This window comes from Sarcophilus harrisii, chromosome 1 (genome assembly GCF_902635505.1).
Source record: "Sarcophilus harrisii chromosome 1, mSarHar1.11, whole genome shotgun sequence".
Classification (NCBI taxonomy): Eukaryota; Metazoa; Chordata; class Mammalia; order Dasyuromorphia; family Dasyuridae; genus Sarcophilus; species Sarcophilus harrisii.
The window spans coordinates 714,268,970-714,287,172 of NC_045426.1; the positions used below are offsets into that span (position 1 = coordinate 714,268,970).

General features: G+C 41.0%; 1 protein-coding gene across 1 annotated transcript; it reads right to left on the minus strand.

Moving 5' to 3' along the window:
* Window positions 1-1,927: 1,927 nt before the first annotated feature.
* Window positions 1,928-4,607, minus strand: LOC100913585 (zinc finger protein 260-like). The gene has a single exon (XM_031949070.1). The coding sequence runs from the start codon at window positions 4,410-4,412 to the stop codon at window positions 2,652-2,654; it is 1,761 nt and encodes a 586-aa protein (XP_031804930.1). The 5' UTR covers window positions 4,413-4,607; the 3' UTR covers window positions 1,928-2,651.
* Window positions 4,608-18,203: the final 13,596 nt, after the last annotated feature.

Genomic DNA, 18,203 nt, shown 5'->3' on the forward strand with positions numbered 1-18,203 from the left:
TAGCAGCACTCATTCTTGTGTTTTGAATTTTTCATTTCTGAAATACTCAAAACACCTCTCAAAGTGCTGAATGGTAGTGATCAGATATTTGCTAAATGAATATTTGTTTAAATCTGTACAGTTTCAAGTGTTTACTTATACACATAGTGTATATACTTACAAATGATTAATTTAAAATGCTTTATATTATCTGGCTAGGAACTTGCAGTTTTTAATAAATGTGGATTTTTTAAAAAATAAAAAAAAAAATTCATCTGCATTAATCCTTCCTGATTCTGTCCAGCTCCTAGTTTACACCTTTTCAGGATCAATTTCTTTGGTACATACACAGTGTAAATTATTTTCTCCTCCATTGGATTGGAAACTCCCTGAATGTAGGAATCACTTCCTTTTTATGTTGCTGTCTCCATTATTTATCTTAAAAAGGCCAAGGCCTCCCATGTCACCCAATTTCATCTCCAGTCCTCCTGATCTTTATCTTTCCACTGGACACAGATGACTCTAGAGGGTAAAGTGAGGCAGGTGACCTTGCACAGCTCTCTCTTTCTTACTTAAATCCAATTTTGTTGCATGTCATGGTATCACCTCCCTGATATGGTGATACACTTTAGGAAGTAAGGAAAACAACAACTGTCTGTAAAGCTGGCCTATAACTTGCAATTAGTCAGTTGGAAGGGTCCTTAATTCCTTCTATAGTAAATGAAATAGCTTACCAAGAACTCCACTGAATCACTAATGAATGCAAGAAAGATTATTTTACATTCTTGCAAGAATGGGTGACTAGGTGAGTAGAAACACCTTTGAAATTCCAAAGGCAGCATTTTATGTCCTATCCTGAAGTAAGAGTCCCACCCCTGATTCCCCATTAATTGGATCTTAAAGAAGTTACATGGGCTGTGTCTCCACCCCTAATTACATAGCCAGTCCCTGTTCTCTTGGAGCTTATGTTCTACAAGGGGGAAGTTATCAGAGGATGGTTAAGGGCAAAGAAGAAAAGATTCTTTTCAAATCTCAGACCACCAGCTTTCATTATAAAAGTCAGTCCCTGTCCCCAGTGAGCTCGAATTCTTTTGGTAGAACATAGCCTCCACTTTAGGTTATTTCTTTATGTCCTTGGGGGTTTCCGTTTTCTAATTTGTTTCATTTCTTCTATTTAATTCTCATAACTGTGGAAATCAAATGCCCATCAATTTTAAACAATTTCCCTCCATTTTTTCTTTTCAATAATTTGCTTTCCACATCTTTTTCAAACCTCTCAAATGTGGCTAATTTTTACATCCCACCTCATAAAAGTCTTTTTTTTTTTTTTTTTTGCTAAGGCAATTGGGATGAAGTGACTTGCCAGCATCACACACGGAGGAAGTATTAAGTGTCTGACAGCAGATTTGAACTCAGGTCCTGCTGACTTTGGGGCTGGTGCTCTATCCACTGCACCACCTCACTGCCTGCGGATAAAAGAAATTTAATGGTGCAAATGCAGTAACAGACATTATGATAAGGCAACTTGCTAAAGAAAATGCTAATGAGGTTTGTAGAAGAATTATACTAGAACTACGCAAGGATGCTCCGTTAGTGGAGATCATAAGATGCTGTGCCACAGTGGGCACAAATGCCTTTTATAGCCAGGCTATGATGCAGACTTCCCAAGATCCCAACATAAAAGACAGGATCCCTTTTGGCAAGGGACTTCCAGAGAGAATTGTCAATGCTTTCAGTGTGGTAAAGTAGGGCATCTGAAAGCTCAATGTTGGCATAGAGACAGAGTGAGAAAACAGGGTGGGAAAACAAGACCCAATAAATACCCCATGTCCAAAATGCAACAGAGGCTTCCAGTGGACATCAGAATGTAGAATGATTCAAGGAAACGGGATGAGGGGCCCAAGACAAAAAATACTTGGGGCATGATGGCAGCCAATGCTACATCGATGAGTTTATTTTTTAAAAGGGAATTAAATATATATATGATAAATGCTAATGTCTTCCTTTACAGATGATAATATAACTTAAATAATAATCAATTCAGATAGCACTGCAAAAGTTAGTTTTAAATGGTAACTGAAATAGTGAAATGTTAAATATGTCAGTCAAGGGACAGATTGTAGAAACAGGAACAGCTTCAAAGACAATGGTAAAAGTGAGTCAATATTCCAAAATTTCTGGCATACAACTAAAGCAGGCACCAAAAGGATAAATTATTGCTCAAAAACCATATACTAAAATAATTTTTTAAAAATGATAAATAGAATATCATTTATTAAGTACATCAATACCTTAAATATATCAATACATTAAGTACCTCAATATATTACATACATCAATTACACTTTTGAAATACATCAATACATTATAAATCAGACTAAAGAACTTATAAAAACCAAATCAAATTCTGAGGGAAGATCATGGTACTCCATCCCCTCTTCTTTACAAGTATGGTGGACTCAGTGTGAAACAATACATACAATGTCAGTTTTTTCATGGATTGGATTTGGAGGGGAAGAAAAAGGCCCAGGTTGAGAAGTACAGGTGGCATGTTAACCAAAAAGAGCCACAATGAATTATTTTAGAAAAGATAGTTGTTTCTCCTACTGACTTGCCAGAATCATATGAATTCTCTGTTGACAGTGAAGGAGTAGTTCATGTTTGAAATCTCTCTATTTCAACAAATTCTGTTTCTCTTTAGTATGAATTTTCTGGTGAGTAATGAGACTAGACCTCCTACTAAAGCCTTTCTCACACTCATTACATACAAAAGGTTTCTCTCCAGTGTGAATTCTCTCATGTATAGTAAGGCATCCTTTCTGGCTGAAGGCTTTTCCACATTCCTTACATTCAAAGGGTTTTTCTCCACTATGAATTTTCTGATGAGTAATAAGGATACACCTCCTACTAAAGCCTTTTCCACACTCATTACACACAAAGGGTTTCTCTCCAGTGTGAGTCCTCTCATGTACAGTAAGGCATCCTCGATGGCTGAAGACTTTTCCACATTCGTTACATTCAAAGGGTCTCTCTCCAGTATGAATTCTTTCATGACAAATGAGATATCGTTTCTGGTTGAAGCCTTTTCCACATTCATTACATACAAAGGGTTTGTCCCCAGAATGAACTCTCTGATGAATAGTGAGACTGTGCCTCTGACTAAAACCTTTCCCACATTCCTTACACACAAAGGGTTTCTCTCCAGTGTGGGTTCTCTGATGTACTGTAAGGGATCCTCGATGGCTGAAGGCTTTTCCACATTCCTTACATTCAAAGGGTTTCTCTCCAGTATGAATTCTTTGATGACAAAGGAGGTATCTCAGAGTGGTGAAGGCTTTCCCACATATATTACATGCAGTAGGAGTTCTCTGATGGTTCCCCCCCATATGAATTTTATGATGAGCCTTCAGGTTTCCCTTATAGAAGAAGCTTTTTCCACATTCATTACAAATAAAAGGTTTCTCACCAGTATGAGTTCTCTGATGTGCAATGAGGTGTTCCCTCCTACTACAGGCTTTACCACATTCATCACATTTAAAGGATTTCAATTCAGCATGATTTTTCTTAAGTTCAGTCAAGCTTCCTTTGTGGAAATTGCCTTTTCCATACTCATGATTGTCTCCTGCTGGACTTCTCTGATTTTCAGTAAGATTTGATCTTCTAAATACTTTCCCATATTCATTCTGTTCATGGAGATTTTCTCTAGAATCTATTCTATGAGACCCAAATAATCCTGAGTGATCCGTGCAAGGTTTCTTGCCTTTGCTGTACTTAGAAAAGTCCTTCTCTAAAAAAAATGTGTTATATGTAATTAGGCTCGAAAAACCCCTCAAGCTCTTTCCAACTGTTTGATATTTATCTAGACTTTTCTCCATGGCTTCCTTCCCCAGTGCAACACAGATTGGCCCAAGGCTGAAGCTCTTTCCAGATGCCATACCCTGAGGCACAGTCCCATTATTCAAAGTCTTTCTGGGAATGGTCACTTCTCTGGAGGGTCTCTTCTGTTTTTCTAAATTCATATCATATTCCCGGGCTTCATTCATATTGCAATGCCAGGCCATGCCCTTTGGGAGCCTCTTCTCAGAGGATGTTCTCAGGCAAACGCTCTGCATCGTGTTTATATTCTTGACTTCAAATCCAGTGTCTTCAGTAAAGAAATCTTCATGAGATCCACTGGAATCACTGCTTTTTGGACTCGAGGCTCCTTCTTGCTTCTTCAACACAGAGATCAGATCCAGTCTGGAAACAGGAATCCCCACAGAGAGCAGGTTCTGGTAGTTCTCCAGCATCACGTTCCTGTGCAGGGCCCTCTGGGCAGGCTCCAGGATCCTCCACTCCTCCCAGGTGAAGTCCACAGCCACGTCCCAGAAGGTCACTGGTTCCTGAATGGGGGCCATGGGAAAGCCAGAAGTCACACCCTCCTTGGGCTCCATCTGCTGCCTGGGGATGAGCAGAGTCTTTACAAGTCACAGAGACTTCTTGACTGAACTCGACAATCCTGTTAGTTGAGCTGCTGAGTCTAAGGCCTCACTTGGGCACCAAACACAGTGTGCTTTCTTGAGCCCCCAAAGTGGGGTAACAAAATATACTACGCTTTCCAGAGGCCCACGTTGGGTGCCAAAAGGTAGTGTCCGGACTAGCTCTCTGGAGGATCTCAGGACCAACCTTGGTCTTAGTGGAGGAGTGAAGGAGGCAGGAGAGCCACCAGGGTGGTCCAGGATGAAGTGTCTCTTTCCAGTCTTCCCAGCCCTTAAATACCTCAGCATGATTACATCAGCCCAGCACAGTGAGCAAGTGTTAACTCTGGTAGCAGGACATCCCACAGCACACTGTGTTAACACCTGTGGTAAGTATAAGCACCTGCTGTTGATGTGTAAATAGAACACAGGTGGTCACTCCCTCCTTGACTTGTCAGGGAAGGTGAGAACACCAGAGGGAGGTGGGAAGCCAAAGCAGACCTTGTCAGCAGGTTCCCTCTGGGCTTACCCAGAGTTCCCCCACTACCTGAGACCCTCTACCAATGAACACAAATCTAAGTGCCAGAGCTACCAGCAACTGCCAACTACCTGACCTCCCACTGGGGCCGCTGAGCCCGGGAGGAACAGCATCCCCGGGCCCGGCTCCTTGCAGCCCAAACCTCCCCAGTGGGGGCAGGGCAGCGGCCTGTGGGGAGGGGTCAGCCACAGCCACTGAAGCCCCGGGACAATGGGGAGTCCCACGACATGGCTCAGCCCCATCCCCTAAGAGAGGCTGACGGCACCTTGGCCTCTGGCCCTTCCACCTGCTGGGACCCCGAGGTGCGCGGTCTCCCCCTTTTCACCAAGCCCAGCAGTGACCCTAGAAGAGGCTGCGCCAAAGATTCCTGCAGGAGGGAAGACGGGCTGGGCCCGGCCAGTAGAGGCTTCCGGGCTGTACAGAGGAGGCAGAAGTGACCAGAGAAGGATTGGGGGCGGGGGACCCCAAGACAGGAGACAAAAGCTGGAGCAAGACAGGACGCGACGTGGGGGAGGGGAGAGAGGGCAAGGGGAGGAGGCAGCGGGGGTCCCGCCGCCATGGGGGAGGGGCGGCTGAAAGGGGCCGTGGCAAGGTCTGAGGAGGGAGGGGGGCTGCGGGACCCGGGGGGGCAGGGCTGCAACACAGGCACAGGCCCCTAACAAGCGCTTGTACTGGCGCAGACTCAGGAGCTTCTACACGCGCCCTGTGTACACACGCGCCTGGGAGAAACCACGGCCACACACAGGGTTGGGGGCTGGGGCTCAGCAGCGCGCACGCGCCTGCGCACTGCCAGCCCTGAGACTTGCCTGCCCTCTCAGGCTACCGCTCCTTCACCTGAAGCCGGAGTCGCGCCTGCGCACTGCCACGACTGAAGCCAGAGGACCCTCCCCTGACCGGGGCCAACAGCGGGAGCCGAGGCCACGGGTGTGCAGTGACACCGACCGCCGGGCTGCGCTCAGTCCCGGGGGTTGGGAAGGTTTCCTGCAGCCCCACAGTCCCGCGCTCAGCTCCGGCCTTCGCGGTCGCACAGACTGCCGGGAAAGCCTCGGTCGCCCCGACGTTCCTGGGAAAGGTCCCGCCGCTGCTGTTTAGGCGCTGACCCCGCTGACCCCGGCTTCCCTCCCAGGAGCAGCAGCCGCAAACTCCGTGGCCGCCGTCTCCGCCCCCGGGGCCCGGGGCCCGGCGAAGCTACCGCTGACGCGGCTTCCGTTTCTCCTCCCTCCGCACGAAATGTGACCTTTAGTTATTTTTTCCCATTGACTGAGTGGGGGAATTTGTCTCGCGCGCCTGCGTGTGTTCCCTGGGTTCCTAGAACTGCCCTTTCAGAAGCTCGGTGCTCATCCAAATGCATTTTTCTAAGTAGTTCTGACCCTACATTTGAACCCATGTCTCGTTGAAGGGAAATGGACTTTTATTCTTTCTGACTCCTTCCCACACTGGCCGAGGGCTGCAGCCGGAAAAGGGCCCATCCACCTAGTGCCTGAAGCCACATCTGAACCCGGGTCTTGGCTCCAGGGCTGGCCCTTTCTCCACTGGACCATCCAGCTCCCCAGCTGGTTCCTAGAAAAAGCCCTTAACTCAAAAGGTTCATTGCGAAAGGTCCGCTTCTGAGCTGCTTAGTTCTGGATAGCAGATGTGCTTCCCGGGTGCGAAGAGGGAAATTTCTTCAGACTCTTGAGATACTCTGAAATGACTTATCAGCACCGCTGTAATTACCACCACAGCAACAAGAACCCAGTTCGATAGGGAGTCACTCCTCACATCATTTTAAATAGGGTCATGGGTCCAAAGGAGTCAAGAAAAAGAGGGAATGTTGAAAAAGAATTAGATCAGATTTTTAAAAAATTTTTAAAGTTTTAAAACAAAGAGATCAAAACTAGAATCTATGGATAGCAATTGCAGAGGGAAAAAATAGATTCTGTGTTATGTAAAAATCTCCCCATCCTCTGAACAAGTAAAATAGTCTACCTTAGAAGATGCCTAGCTTTCCATTGCTGGAGATCTTCAAGTGAAGGTGAAATAATAATTTATCAAGGAACTGATAACATCTCTGTTCCTTTCCTGCTCTGAAATTCTATGATTTTTCCTTCCCTATCTTGATGAAGTAATTGACTTCTCATTTTGTCAAAATATTCATGCAACCATAAAAAAACAAATATATCACACCCCAGGGGACATTTGAAAACATTATTTTTTAACATGAAGACTATGTAATAGAAGAGCCCCTTTCCAGAAAATGATTGAAGCTTTATGGTATTATTTCCTTTGTGCATCAATTTATATGCATATCTGTCTATACAGTATTTAGTGAAGATATCATCCTGGGCATGTTGTGCAAAGGTGTAGAAAACAGAGAAAAAGCACTCTGAAAAATTTGGCCCTCTTTAATTCTTTAGGGCACCATTAGCATCTTTCGTCTTTCATGTAGAGAGGAATGAGTTTGTTAAATAGCCTTACGTAGCAACGCAGAATTGAGCTTGGAAAGGCCCGTGGCTGGTGCCTGAAGTTACAGTTTGCAATTTTGACAGAATTTGCTGGTTGGAAAACTGAGTAGTAAAAAGCTAATGAGAGGTGTGAGCTCCTTTTGATGCTCTTTTAGAGGTGTGAACTCAAAGGTTGCCTCCTTCTCCAAGAGTGGGATTATGGGAGGTGTGAATTCACAAAGTTACAAAGTTAACTGTGTATCTCCCCTACTTGTGAACTCCAATGTGTGAGCCAATGTGTAAACTCTCTTAAAGGTGTGAGCTCTAATGTGTGACCTCTAATGTATAAACTCTTAAAGGTGCAAACCCAAGCACACAAGCATTGCTTCCATCATTTCCATTGAGTTTTCACCTTGTTTCAAGTTCTGGCTCATAACACTTTAGGAAAATTACTTAAATGACTGAACAGAGAATGGATTAAAGGAGGGAAAGACCCATCAGCAGGCTATTCCAATAATCTAGGTATAAAATGAGGATGTTGGTCAGAAGAGAGAAGAGAATTTATTGGAGAAATGTTACAAAAGCAAAATCAAGAGATTATAACAGATTTGTTGTGTCAGAATGGATGCTTCTACAATAATAGATGACTTTAGTTCAGTTTTGGACATATCGCCTGCACTTAAATTGCCTATTGCACATCCAGTTCCAACCCCTATAGATTGCTTAAGTAGGCTTTCTTCCGCAAATGAAGTCTCATGTCTACTTCCTAGATCAACCACCTGTGGGAAAATTTATTGATCTGCTGTTGCCAGTTGTGCATTTTTTTTTTTTTTGTCAAACACCAGACTACCACATGCATGAACTGAGACATGAAGAAACTTAGGAATTCAATGAGGTAACAGTAAAAAAAAAACTAAGTTCCAGGTATGGAGTCAGGATATGGAATGCCAAGTACAGGGGGCAGCCAGATCCAGAAAGAGGAGCAGATAAAATGAAATATTATGCAATAAATCTGGTCGGGTAAAGATGAAGCAAACTGATAAGATTAAAATGTGGTAAATCTATGTCTTCATAAATTTTCAGAGACCCACATTGTTCAGGATGTTTCATCAGAGATTGAGAAATAGGCGGTTACATGAATGTTTTTAAATAAGAATGTGAAAAATGGATTAGGGGAATGGGATGAAAGTTGGGGAAAACAGGAAGCCAGGAGTTCAATAAAAGATTTCTACAGTATGTTACAAGGAAGACATAATTAGGGGCTGAATGAGTGGCAGTCTGAATGGAAAAAGGGAATTGGATGCAAGACATAGCATGAGCATATTTTAAATTTAATTTACAAATTAACTGAACACATGAAGGGCTGAGAATATTTGAGAATGATTCAATAGTTTTGAACTCAGTAGACTATAAGAATAGTTGTGCCTATAAAAAAAGTTTGGAGAATGAATGAATCTGAGGGAGTGAGGAGATAATGTTCAGTTTGAGATGTCTATGGGGCATCCAGTTGGAGATACAGAGTGGCAACTGATAAGGAAACCTCAAAGGTGCCTTTGAATTCCAATAGAAGATTCGGACCTGTCCCAGCCCCCATCTGGATCTGAGCCAACTTTGGGGCTACACTCAAAAGCCCTTCGAGCTAAGTCTCTTATTATAAAAGGGAGATGCTGGGACCTCCTCTTTGTAGAGATTCCAAACATGCTAGCCATGTGAGGACCCTCTGTCCACTGGACCCTCTGTCCAGTGCGGTGCCCTCCTTATTCTCTACCTTCACCTATCTCCTTACTTCCAAACCCAATAATAAACCTCTTTTATCAGTCTAGCTCTCCGGGCCAATAAATTCCTTTGTTGGGAGCTCACGCAGCTACTAGACCTCATTTACCGCCGTATCCTTGTGCCGAATCCAGGGGGGTTGCAGGGGAGCTCTGTTTGACTCCCTGTACCCCAAACCTGCCAGTAGACTTCAATTAAACCCTAATTTCATTTAGGTACCCCAAATCTAGACCTCAACAAAATGAACACTGGTGGAGAAGGTACTAGTTTTGGGAATCATGGGAATGTGTGTCCACAGTGCTGTCCTAACAGCTCCATAAGTTTTTTTTTTTTTTTTTTAATGTACAGGAGCTAGGGGAAATTCCCAACTTTGTTCTCAAATAAAATACTAACTTTATTAATGAGCACAGAAGTAACATAGGTATATGTGATAGGAGGAAATGCATTTCACAATGCACCTCCCCCTTTAAAAAGAGAAAAGAGACTTCTATGAGCACTGCATTTCAGGATTGGTGCTTACTAAAATTTGCCACTATTGGTTTGGCAGATAACTGACTGTTTTCTTCATTCAGGAGCAAGATTAGGAATAGCAGTGCTTTCATTGAACAGAAACAATGAAATTCGTGAATTGTAATGGGCTGAAACTGAGCAAATGCACTTGGATAGCTGAGCATGTAAGGCTAATTACTTATTGAATAATACTCTATGCTTGGAAAATGGCCCACCCCACTATTCTGTGCTGGCTTGATCTGTTGGTGTATACAGAGAATTGGAGGAGGGATTAGAGGTTGGAGTAAGACAAGCCAGGTGTGGAGATTCCTGTGTCCATTCCTCTCACTTCAACAAAGAATAAAGATCAAGAAATTTGCTCATCCTGACTCTGTCTAAGGTATCCGGGGTGCTAACTCAGTCTTCACACTGAATGTTTCATTTAAATGAAATGGAGGTCAGTTTTGAATACGGAATTATCCCAGTGCAAAGATAAAAGACTGGGGACCTCTCTCCATGTATAGACACATCCATTGTTTTAAAGCTTTCATACCTTCACTCAATATTATTTATCCCCATTTAGTTCACAGACACAGAATCAATATTTAAGGGCCTTGGAGGTAAAACAAGGGGGAGCTTTATTGTGTCACTAGCATTGGAATTATAGATTATTCTGATCATATACTTGGAGATCAGAATATAAACAAAACATTTCCAACTCAAAGTGGTTAAGAATTAACTCAAGGCTGAGATTTGCAAGTCAGAGTGTTATGTCCAAATCAGGATTCATTCATTCAATAGGATTCATCTAGTATTACTGTTTGCCAGATAATAAAGGAGCATAAGATTTTGGCTAGGGAAGAGTTAGGCTGTTCCATTCTGGGATTCTTTTTTCTTGATCCTTACTGGGGACAGCATAGCAAGAGAGGATGAATGTATTTGCTTCCACAAAGAGGCAGGTTCTTTCATACTGAGATATATGGATACTTATCTGATTCTTTCATCTAAGAAAGTAATAGTCATAGTGACAAGGGGAGCCTGAAACTGAAGGGGGACCCCAAAACTCTCTGAAAACTCCTTTGAGGAGAAACTCTCCTTGAATCCTGTCTCTGTGAGACCCACCCCAGGAAACCAAGATAAAGTGGTTTATCTTTGTGGGGCTAGTTGAAGTAATCTAGAGATCTGGATTTAACTGGAGATTTAGATTTCTATTAACCCTGGTTGTTGGTTCAAAATTACTCTCAGTAAGTGATCTCATCTAGGCCGGGGGCAGTGACAGCATTGAGGGAATCTCATTCAATTGAAACTTCTGTCTCAGATTTCCTTACAAAAATGGCCATTTTAAGCTCATTCCTTACAGAGGACCTAACATGCCATGCCAAGACCCTTCTGCCCACTGAAATGATATTCTCTTTCAACGCTACGCACTCTTAACTCTCTCACCTATTTTCCTAACAAGACTTTATACCTCTCTGTCGGGATTTCTGTACTAGAAATTTTACTTTTCTGTCAGGCTTTGCCACCAAGGAATTCAGTCTTTCTATTCATGCATAGCAGAGGTTGACTTCCCAATGCCAATAATAATTTTTTTTTTATCAGTCCAGATTTTCAGCTTTGTAAATTCCTTTACAACGGGTCTCTGTGCTTCCAGAAGGTAGTCCCCACAACTCCCTACCTTGCACCGAATCCTAAGGGGATTTAGGGAAGCCAAACCTCTTCATTTGATTCCCTGAACCCCGAACCTGCCACTAACCTCATCATTTAACTCCCTGACCACCAGGAACCCTAATCTCATCAATAGATCATATAAATTGGTATCAATCCTCTTATTAAGTACCTGGATAATACTTCTGATTCCTATTGCTGAGTAGATATTACATTTTAAGTTGTCTCTAACTATAGTTGGTGAAGGCTTATGTATAGAGTCAAGTTATGTGAGGTATAAAGAATCACAAAAGTCCGACGTGGTGTTAAAATATTCTTTCTATTTCCATTGCTCTCTATGTACTACAGAATAATAGAGATGTAGCAGATCACTTATGAAGAGTTTAGCAGATGTTTTAAGTATCTTTATTATTTTAAATTATCTTTATTTCCTTAAATATTTAACAATGAATTTGTCAGTATTTAATATTTTATTTTTTCCATTTGCATGAAAAATTCTTTTTTAAAGTTTTGGGTTCCACCTTCTATTTTTCCATCTTTCTTTATGTTGCCCACTCCTTGACTTGATAAGCATTTAGATATTATTTATACATGTGCAATTATGTAAAGCATTTCTATTTTAGCCATTCTATTAAAAAAACTCAAAGAAAAGAAAGAAAATGAAAATAGCATTCTTCAATTAGTAGTCAGACAATATCAGTTTTTTCTGTGATCATGGATACTATGGTTCATCATTAGTCCTTGCAGAATGTCATAGATCATTGTATTGCTAAGAACTGCTATATCCCTCATTGTACAATGTTGCTCTTCATGGTGTACAATGTTTCCCAGATTCCATTCACTTCCCTCTGAATCATTGTATCTAAATCTTCCCCGGTTTTTTGCTCTCTTGTTTCATCCTATCCCTCCTCAAAAATGTTTACTTCTAATGACCTTCTCACCCACAATGCACTTTGTTCCATGGCCCTTTCCTTTTTTCATAACACAAAACCCTCCTACTTTCCTGCAGGGAAGAAGGGAGAGATATCTATACCCAACTGAGTATGCACGTTACTTCCTCTTTGAGCTAATTCTGATGAGACTGAGGTACTCTCATGCCCCCTGGTCTCCTCCTCCTTCCCTAGAATTTAATAGCTATTTTTGGCAAACAATTTATGCTATTCCATCTCTCCATTTCCTTTTCCTTTCTACTCTCTGACATCTTGGTTCCGTATCCCAAAATAGAGTTCTCTATATGAAAGAATTTCCTAAAAATGATACCAAAGGAAGAATCTAGGAAAAAATTTGATAATTAGATGATTAGAAAGAAGAATTGAAGATGGAATTTTGGTAGCAAAACATTAAGTCATACTTAGTCTCACTTGTCAGACCAAGAAAGGAAAAAAGCATGTTGAGACAATCAACCAATGAACATTTATTAAGAGCTTACTATATGCAAGACACTGATCAAACCCAATAAAGAAAATTAGTGTCTAAAGATAAGCCTGAGGCACATCCATTTCTGTGTGTTTGTGTGTTACCCCTATACAATAGGATCGACTGTTTAAATCCAGGTTAATGGTACTCTTGAAGGAACTGCCATTCCCTTCTCTACCCCAATTTACAGATGAGATCAGCTATGACATATCCAATGTCATCCAGCTAAATAAATTTCTGACTTTGAATTTGAATTCAAGTCTTCCTGACTCTAGGCTCTGTGTTCCATTTACTGTGCCATCTCTTTGTCAGCTTTTCTAAAAAAATAATTCATTCCTATTTTATACATATTAGTTTTCTTCTGGTCTTCCCCAGTGAATTGTGAGCTTCTTAATGTAAAGACTATTTATTGCTTCTTTTGGCTTCAGGTCAGGCACATTTTACATGTTATCTTTATATTTCTAATAACAGGAAGAATCATTGCCCTATTTGGTTTACTCTATATTACTTATAGGGGCTGCCAGGTGGCAAAGAAACTAGAGTACTAAGCCTGATTCTGGTTCACTTTTCACCAATTCACAGAAATTTCTCATTTTCCCTAAAACCATCTCCATTATCATTTCTTACAACACAATATTGTTTCATAACATATACATACACCTACAGACATATATACATATATTATACACATGGAAACCTTGATACATATATGTGTACATACAAATACACATAAACATACCTTGTTCAACAATTCTTCTATTTATTTTCTTACTCTTTTTTTTATTTTCCCTCCTGTCTCTTCTAGCCTCTTCTCTCTTCCTTCACTCTCCTTTTTTAGTTCAGACTGTCTCATGCATGATTTTTCTTTTTATTGCTTTTTTCTATACTATTTCCCTTTCCCCTTTCTCCTCCTCTCTCCCCAACCTCATCTCTCTCTGTCTCTTTCTTCCCTTGTCTCTTGTAATGCTTCACCCACATTCATGGTGAATTTTCTGTCTCCTCTTTACCCCCACCCAACTGTTTTCATCAACTCCCTTTTTCCCTGTTCTTCTGTGACATAAAATACTATCTATCTCTACCTTTCCCCCCAAATATCTATTCTCCTCCACCATATTTTTCTCTGTCTTGGTCCTTGACTATTCTTGATAGTTACATAGATACTGTTCTTTCTTTATATCTTAGACCAGCCCTTGGTTCTACTTGATTATATTCTGTTTCTTCCCAGATTCTCATATGTTTCTCTCCTGTTGTCCACTGATGATCAAAGTCATAGGCTTTCATGAATTCCTGGAAACTCCTTATCTGAGCCCCTTGCTTCCAATTTCAAGACTGGACTTTTGCTGACTCCCTCCTGCTTAGGAGTCCCAGGGTTCCCCAGCCTGGGAGCCTATTAGCCCTCAATTCTTCTTCCTAGGGAGACCCTGTCTTTCCTTCTCAGGGGACAGACAGAGGGCAGATGGGGTCAGAACAAACTGAAGTAGCAGGATGCTGGGGCCAGTATTAAGACTGGTCTGGCAGGAGCCCATGCCTGGGTACTGGGATGGGGTATCCACACTCAGATTCTAGAGATGCCTTCAGCTCAAGTAAGACCCACATGCTATATCCTGAAGATTCCCTGAAGATGTTGACTTTCTTATTTTCTAGACACTCTTCATATGGCCTAGTCTGCCTTCCTTCTGTTCAGGAGCCTTGTGCAGTTTGAGCTCTAAGCAACTGGATCCTAATGTGCTAGACCAATTTTAGGGTCTTGTTAATGCCAACCTCACTGCTCCCCTAGGAAGATTTGGTCTCCAATGAGTCTTCTGGGTCGGATCTGGAGCTCAAAGGTTTTTTCTGAGTTGTTCTTCTGGCTCCAAATTCCCTACCAATTAGGGGTGGAGGGGAAACACCTGGAGTTTTCTGAGTGTTTTAGATCCATTGAATCAAGCAGGAAGGAGATACTTGAGTGAGCTTGCAATGGAAGTTCCCTAGAGGCAGTTGCCAAAGACAGAGCAAAGCCTTTGGTAGTCCCTCCAAATCCTACTAGGCTAAGGAGCTCTCCAGAGTCCTGAACTCTTGCCCAAGTTACTGATCTTCACTGATTTCAGGAGAAAGTGACTTCGCCTGTCTCATCCCTCTTTACTCTGTGAATTTTGTTAAGTGGGAGAAGAGAGCACAGACTTTTCTTAAATATTGAGCAGTAAGGTGAAGAAAAAACTCAACACTTTGAGTCATCCCCAAATTCAAAAGGCTGCCTGAAATGATGGCAAATTTCTCGTTCCTTAAGGTCTCCAAGCCAAGTCAGTATGGCTACTTTTCCAGGGACATCATAGAAGATTTTGATGTTGTTCAGGGTGCAACATAACATACAAGGTCCAATTTAGTTCTCAGAGTCATTAAATCACTGTAACCAAGGGACCTGCATCTTGAGAGACCAGAGAAGACCCTGCTGTCCTGGAGAGACTTACATTAACTGATGCTGAGTGAAATGAGCAGGACTAGGAGATCATTATGTACTTCAACAGCAATAGTATATGATGATCAAATCTAATGGACCTGGCCATCTTCAGCAATGAGATGAACTAAATCAGCTCCAATGGAGCAGGAATTATTTGAACCAGCTACACCCAGTGAAAGAACTCTGGGAGATGAACAACTACATAAAATTCCCAATCCCTCTATTTTTGTCTGCCTGCATTTTGGATTTCCTTCACAGGCTAATTGTCTACTATTTCAGCAGCAAAATAACTGGACATGTATACTTATTTTGTATTTAATTTATACTTTAACATATTTAACATGTATTGGTCAACCTGCCATCTGGGGGAGAGGGTAGGGAGAAGGATGGGAAAAGTTGGAACAAAAGGTGTGGCAATTGTCAATGTTGTAAAATTACCCATGCATATATCTTGTAAATAAAAAGCTATAATTAAAAAAAAAAAAGAAATAAAATAAATAAAAGTGCCAAACTAAAATCCTCTCTTTGCAGAGGTTCTAAACATCGCAGCCTTACACTTGGCATGCCAGGGACCTCTGTCCACTGGAACCCTGTTTCCAGTGTCCTCTTATCTTTATCCTCACCTATTTCCTTAACTAGACTTTAACCTTACTTCCAAACCCCATAATAAACCTGTTTAATTAATCTAGGTTTTCAGGCCTGTAAATTCCTTTACAGGGGACTCTTGTCATTTAACTCTCAACCCTTGTGCCGAATCCAAAGGGGTTGCAGGGGAGTTCTATTTGACTCCCTGTACCCCAAATCTACCACGAGACCTCAATTAAGCCCATATCGAGATCTCATCAATACAAGCAGACTGAGAAGCAGTTTCTGACCTCTCTGACTTGGAGGCCATTGTGTTTTCTGACCTCGTTCCTTTTCCCTCTGCCTCCAATTTATCTCACTCCCAGTCTGCAACACCTGTGTATGCAAAGGCTGCCCTGCAACTCCTTCAGATGCTATGATCCACAGCTGTGGAGGCTCTTGAAGAATTGACCTGACCCTTAACAGAACTAAAATAGATAACAAGGAGATAACATTATCACTCTTTGCAGATTATATGATGATATACTTAGGAAAACCTAGAAAATCATCACAAAATATACTTTAAATCCCAATTAACAGCTTTAGATAAGTGCAGGATATAAAATAAACTCATGGAAATCATCAACATTTTATATATTACTGCAAAGCCCATCAAAAAGAAATAGAGAAATCTCATTTAAAGTAACTGTAGATCTATAAGATATTAAGAAATGTAAGTGGCAAGATAACCCAGGAACTATGAACACAATTACAAAACTCTTTTTCTCTCCTAACTTCATATTTAGATCATATATTCTTATGTACACTTGTTATCCACCCTGTTGAATTATAAGCTCTTGGCAAGTGTGAATGATCTTTTTTATATCTGTATCTCCATTAGGAACATAGTCCATGACACCTAGTAAATAGCGAATTAGTATTTGTTGTCACAAAAGAGTTGAACTTCTCTTTTGGGGGGAGGTGATTTCTATTCTCAAGCTGATTAAAAGGTCTCCTCTTCTAATTGGATAGAAAAGTTAAGAAAACAAAACCTTCAGGGAGGAGGTTCTTAAGAACCAAAGGGACCTGAGTTGCTACTACTAGAAACTAAAAATAGCAAAACCTTTTTAGAGGACCCCTTTTTTCTTTTTCCATTTTTTGAGTGCCTGGAGAGAAGTTTTCAACCATTTCGAGACTGAGCCTTCTTTTTACTGAACAGATGTGAACAAAAGCAACTGAAAATATAAAAATTATTATTTCATTGTTATCAGTTCACCCAACCAAAAATATTGATTATATATTATCTTAATTAGATTTCAGGATCCTTCTTTGAAAAACTTTAACCAATTTATTTTGTCTGGAAATTTGCAGAATTCACTTCTCCAGTGAGATAAAAATGCTGGCCTCTCTTAGGCCAGAAACATTTTCAGTACTTGTCCCCATTCTGGGGTTTTCCCACTTCCAGAAAAATTATTGACCTCAGGTGTTCAGTGGAGGATTCATCCTCAAAGCCCATGAACCCCCAGGAGTCTACTTCCTGTTCTATCCCTCTTGCAAGTAGGTTGTCCCTATTTTCCCTTGACCAGGAACAACCTAAAGGGCTGATTTTTCAATCTGAAGCTCCACTAATGTTGTGGTAAAGCACTCTGATATGGGAGAGTCTATTGTCCAAGGAAGTGATCAATGCTTCCATAATGACCAAAACAATTTCCTGGACAAGTAAGAAGGTCTGTGTAACATTGTGGTTCTGCATTTGTCTTTACTCCAAAGGTCCCACTAACTCTGGTTAGGGATTTGTATTGCAAAACATTGAACAGAATCATCCATATAGTAATGTTTGCATTTTTGTTTTTCTTCCAGGTTATTTTTACCCTCTGAATCCAATTCTCTCTGTGCAACAAGAGAAGTGTTTGGTTCTGCACACATATATTGTATCTAGGATATACTGTAAGATATTTTACATGTATAAGACTGCTTGCCATCTAGGGGAGGGAGTGGAAGAAGGGAAGGGAAAAGTTGCAACAGAAGTGAGGGCAAGGGATAATGTTGTAAAAAATTACCCAGGCATATGTTCTGTCAAAAAAAGTTATAAAAAAAATTTAAAAATAAAGTAACTAGATCTATAAGATATTAAGAAATGTATGTGGCAAGATAATCCAGTAACTACATGAACACAATTACGAAATTATTGTCCCACAAACAAAGTCAGATGTAAAAACTGGAAGAATGTCAATTGCTCATGGCTGAGCTAATGTAATAAAAATGGTAGATTTACCTAAATTCGTCCACTTGGCCAATGCTATATCAATCAAACTGCTAAAAAATCTATATGCTAAAAAGCCATTTCATACAGATAGGAAAAATAATAACAGAATTTGTTTACAAGAAAAAATGTCAAGAATTGTAAAGGGCTGAAACTATGAAAAGGTGTGCTTGAATCAGACAACCGAGCACTTAAGGCT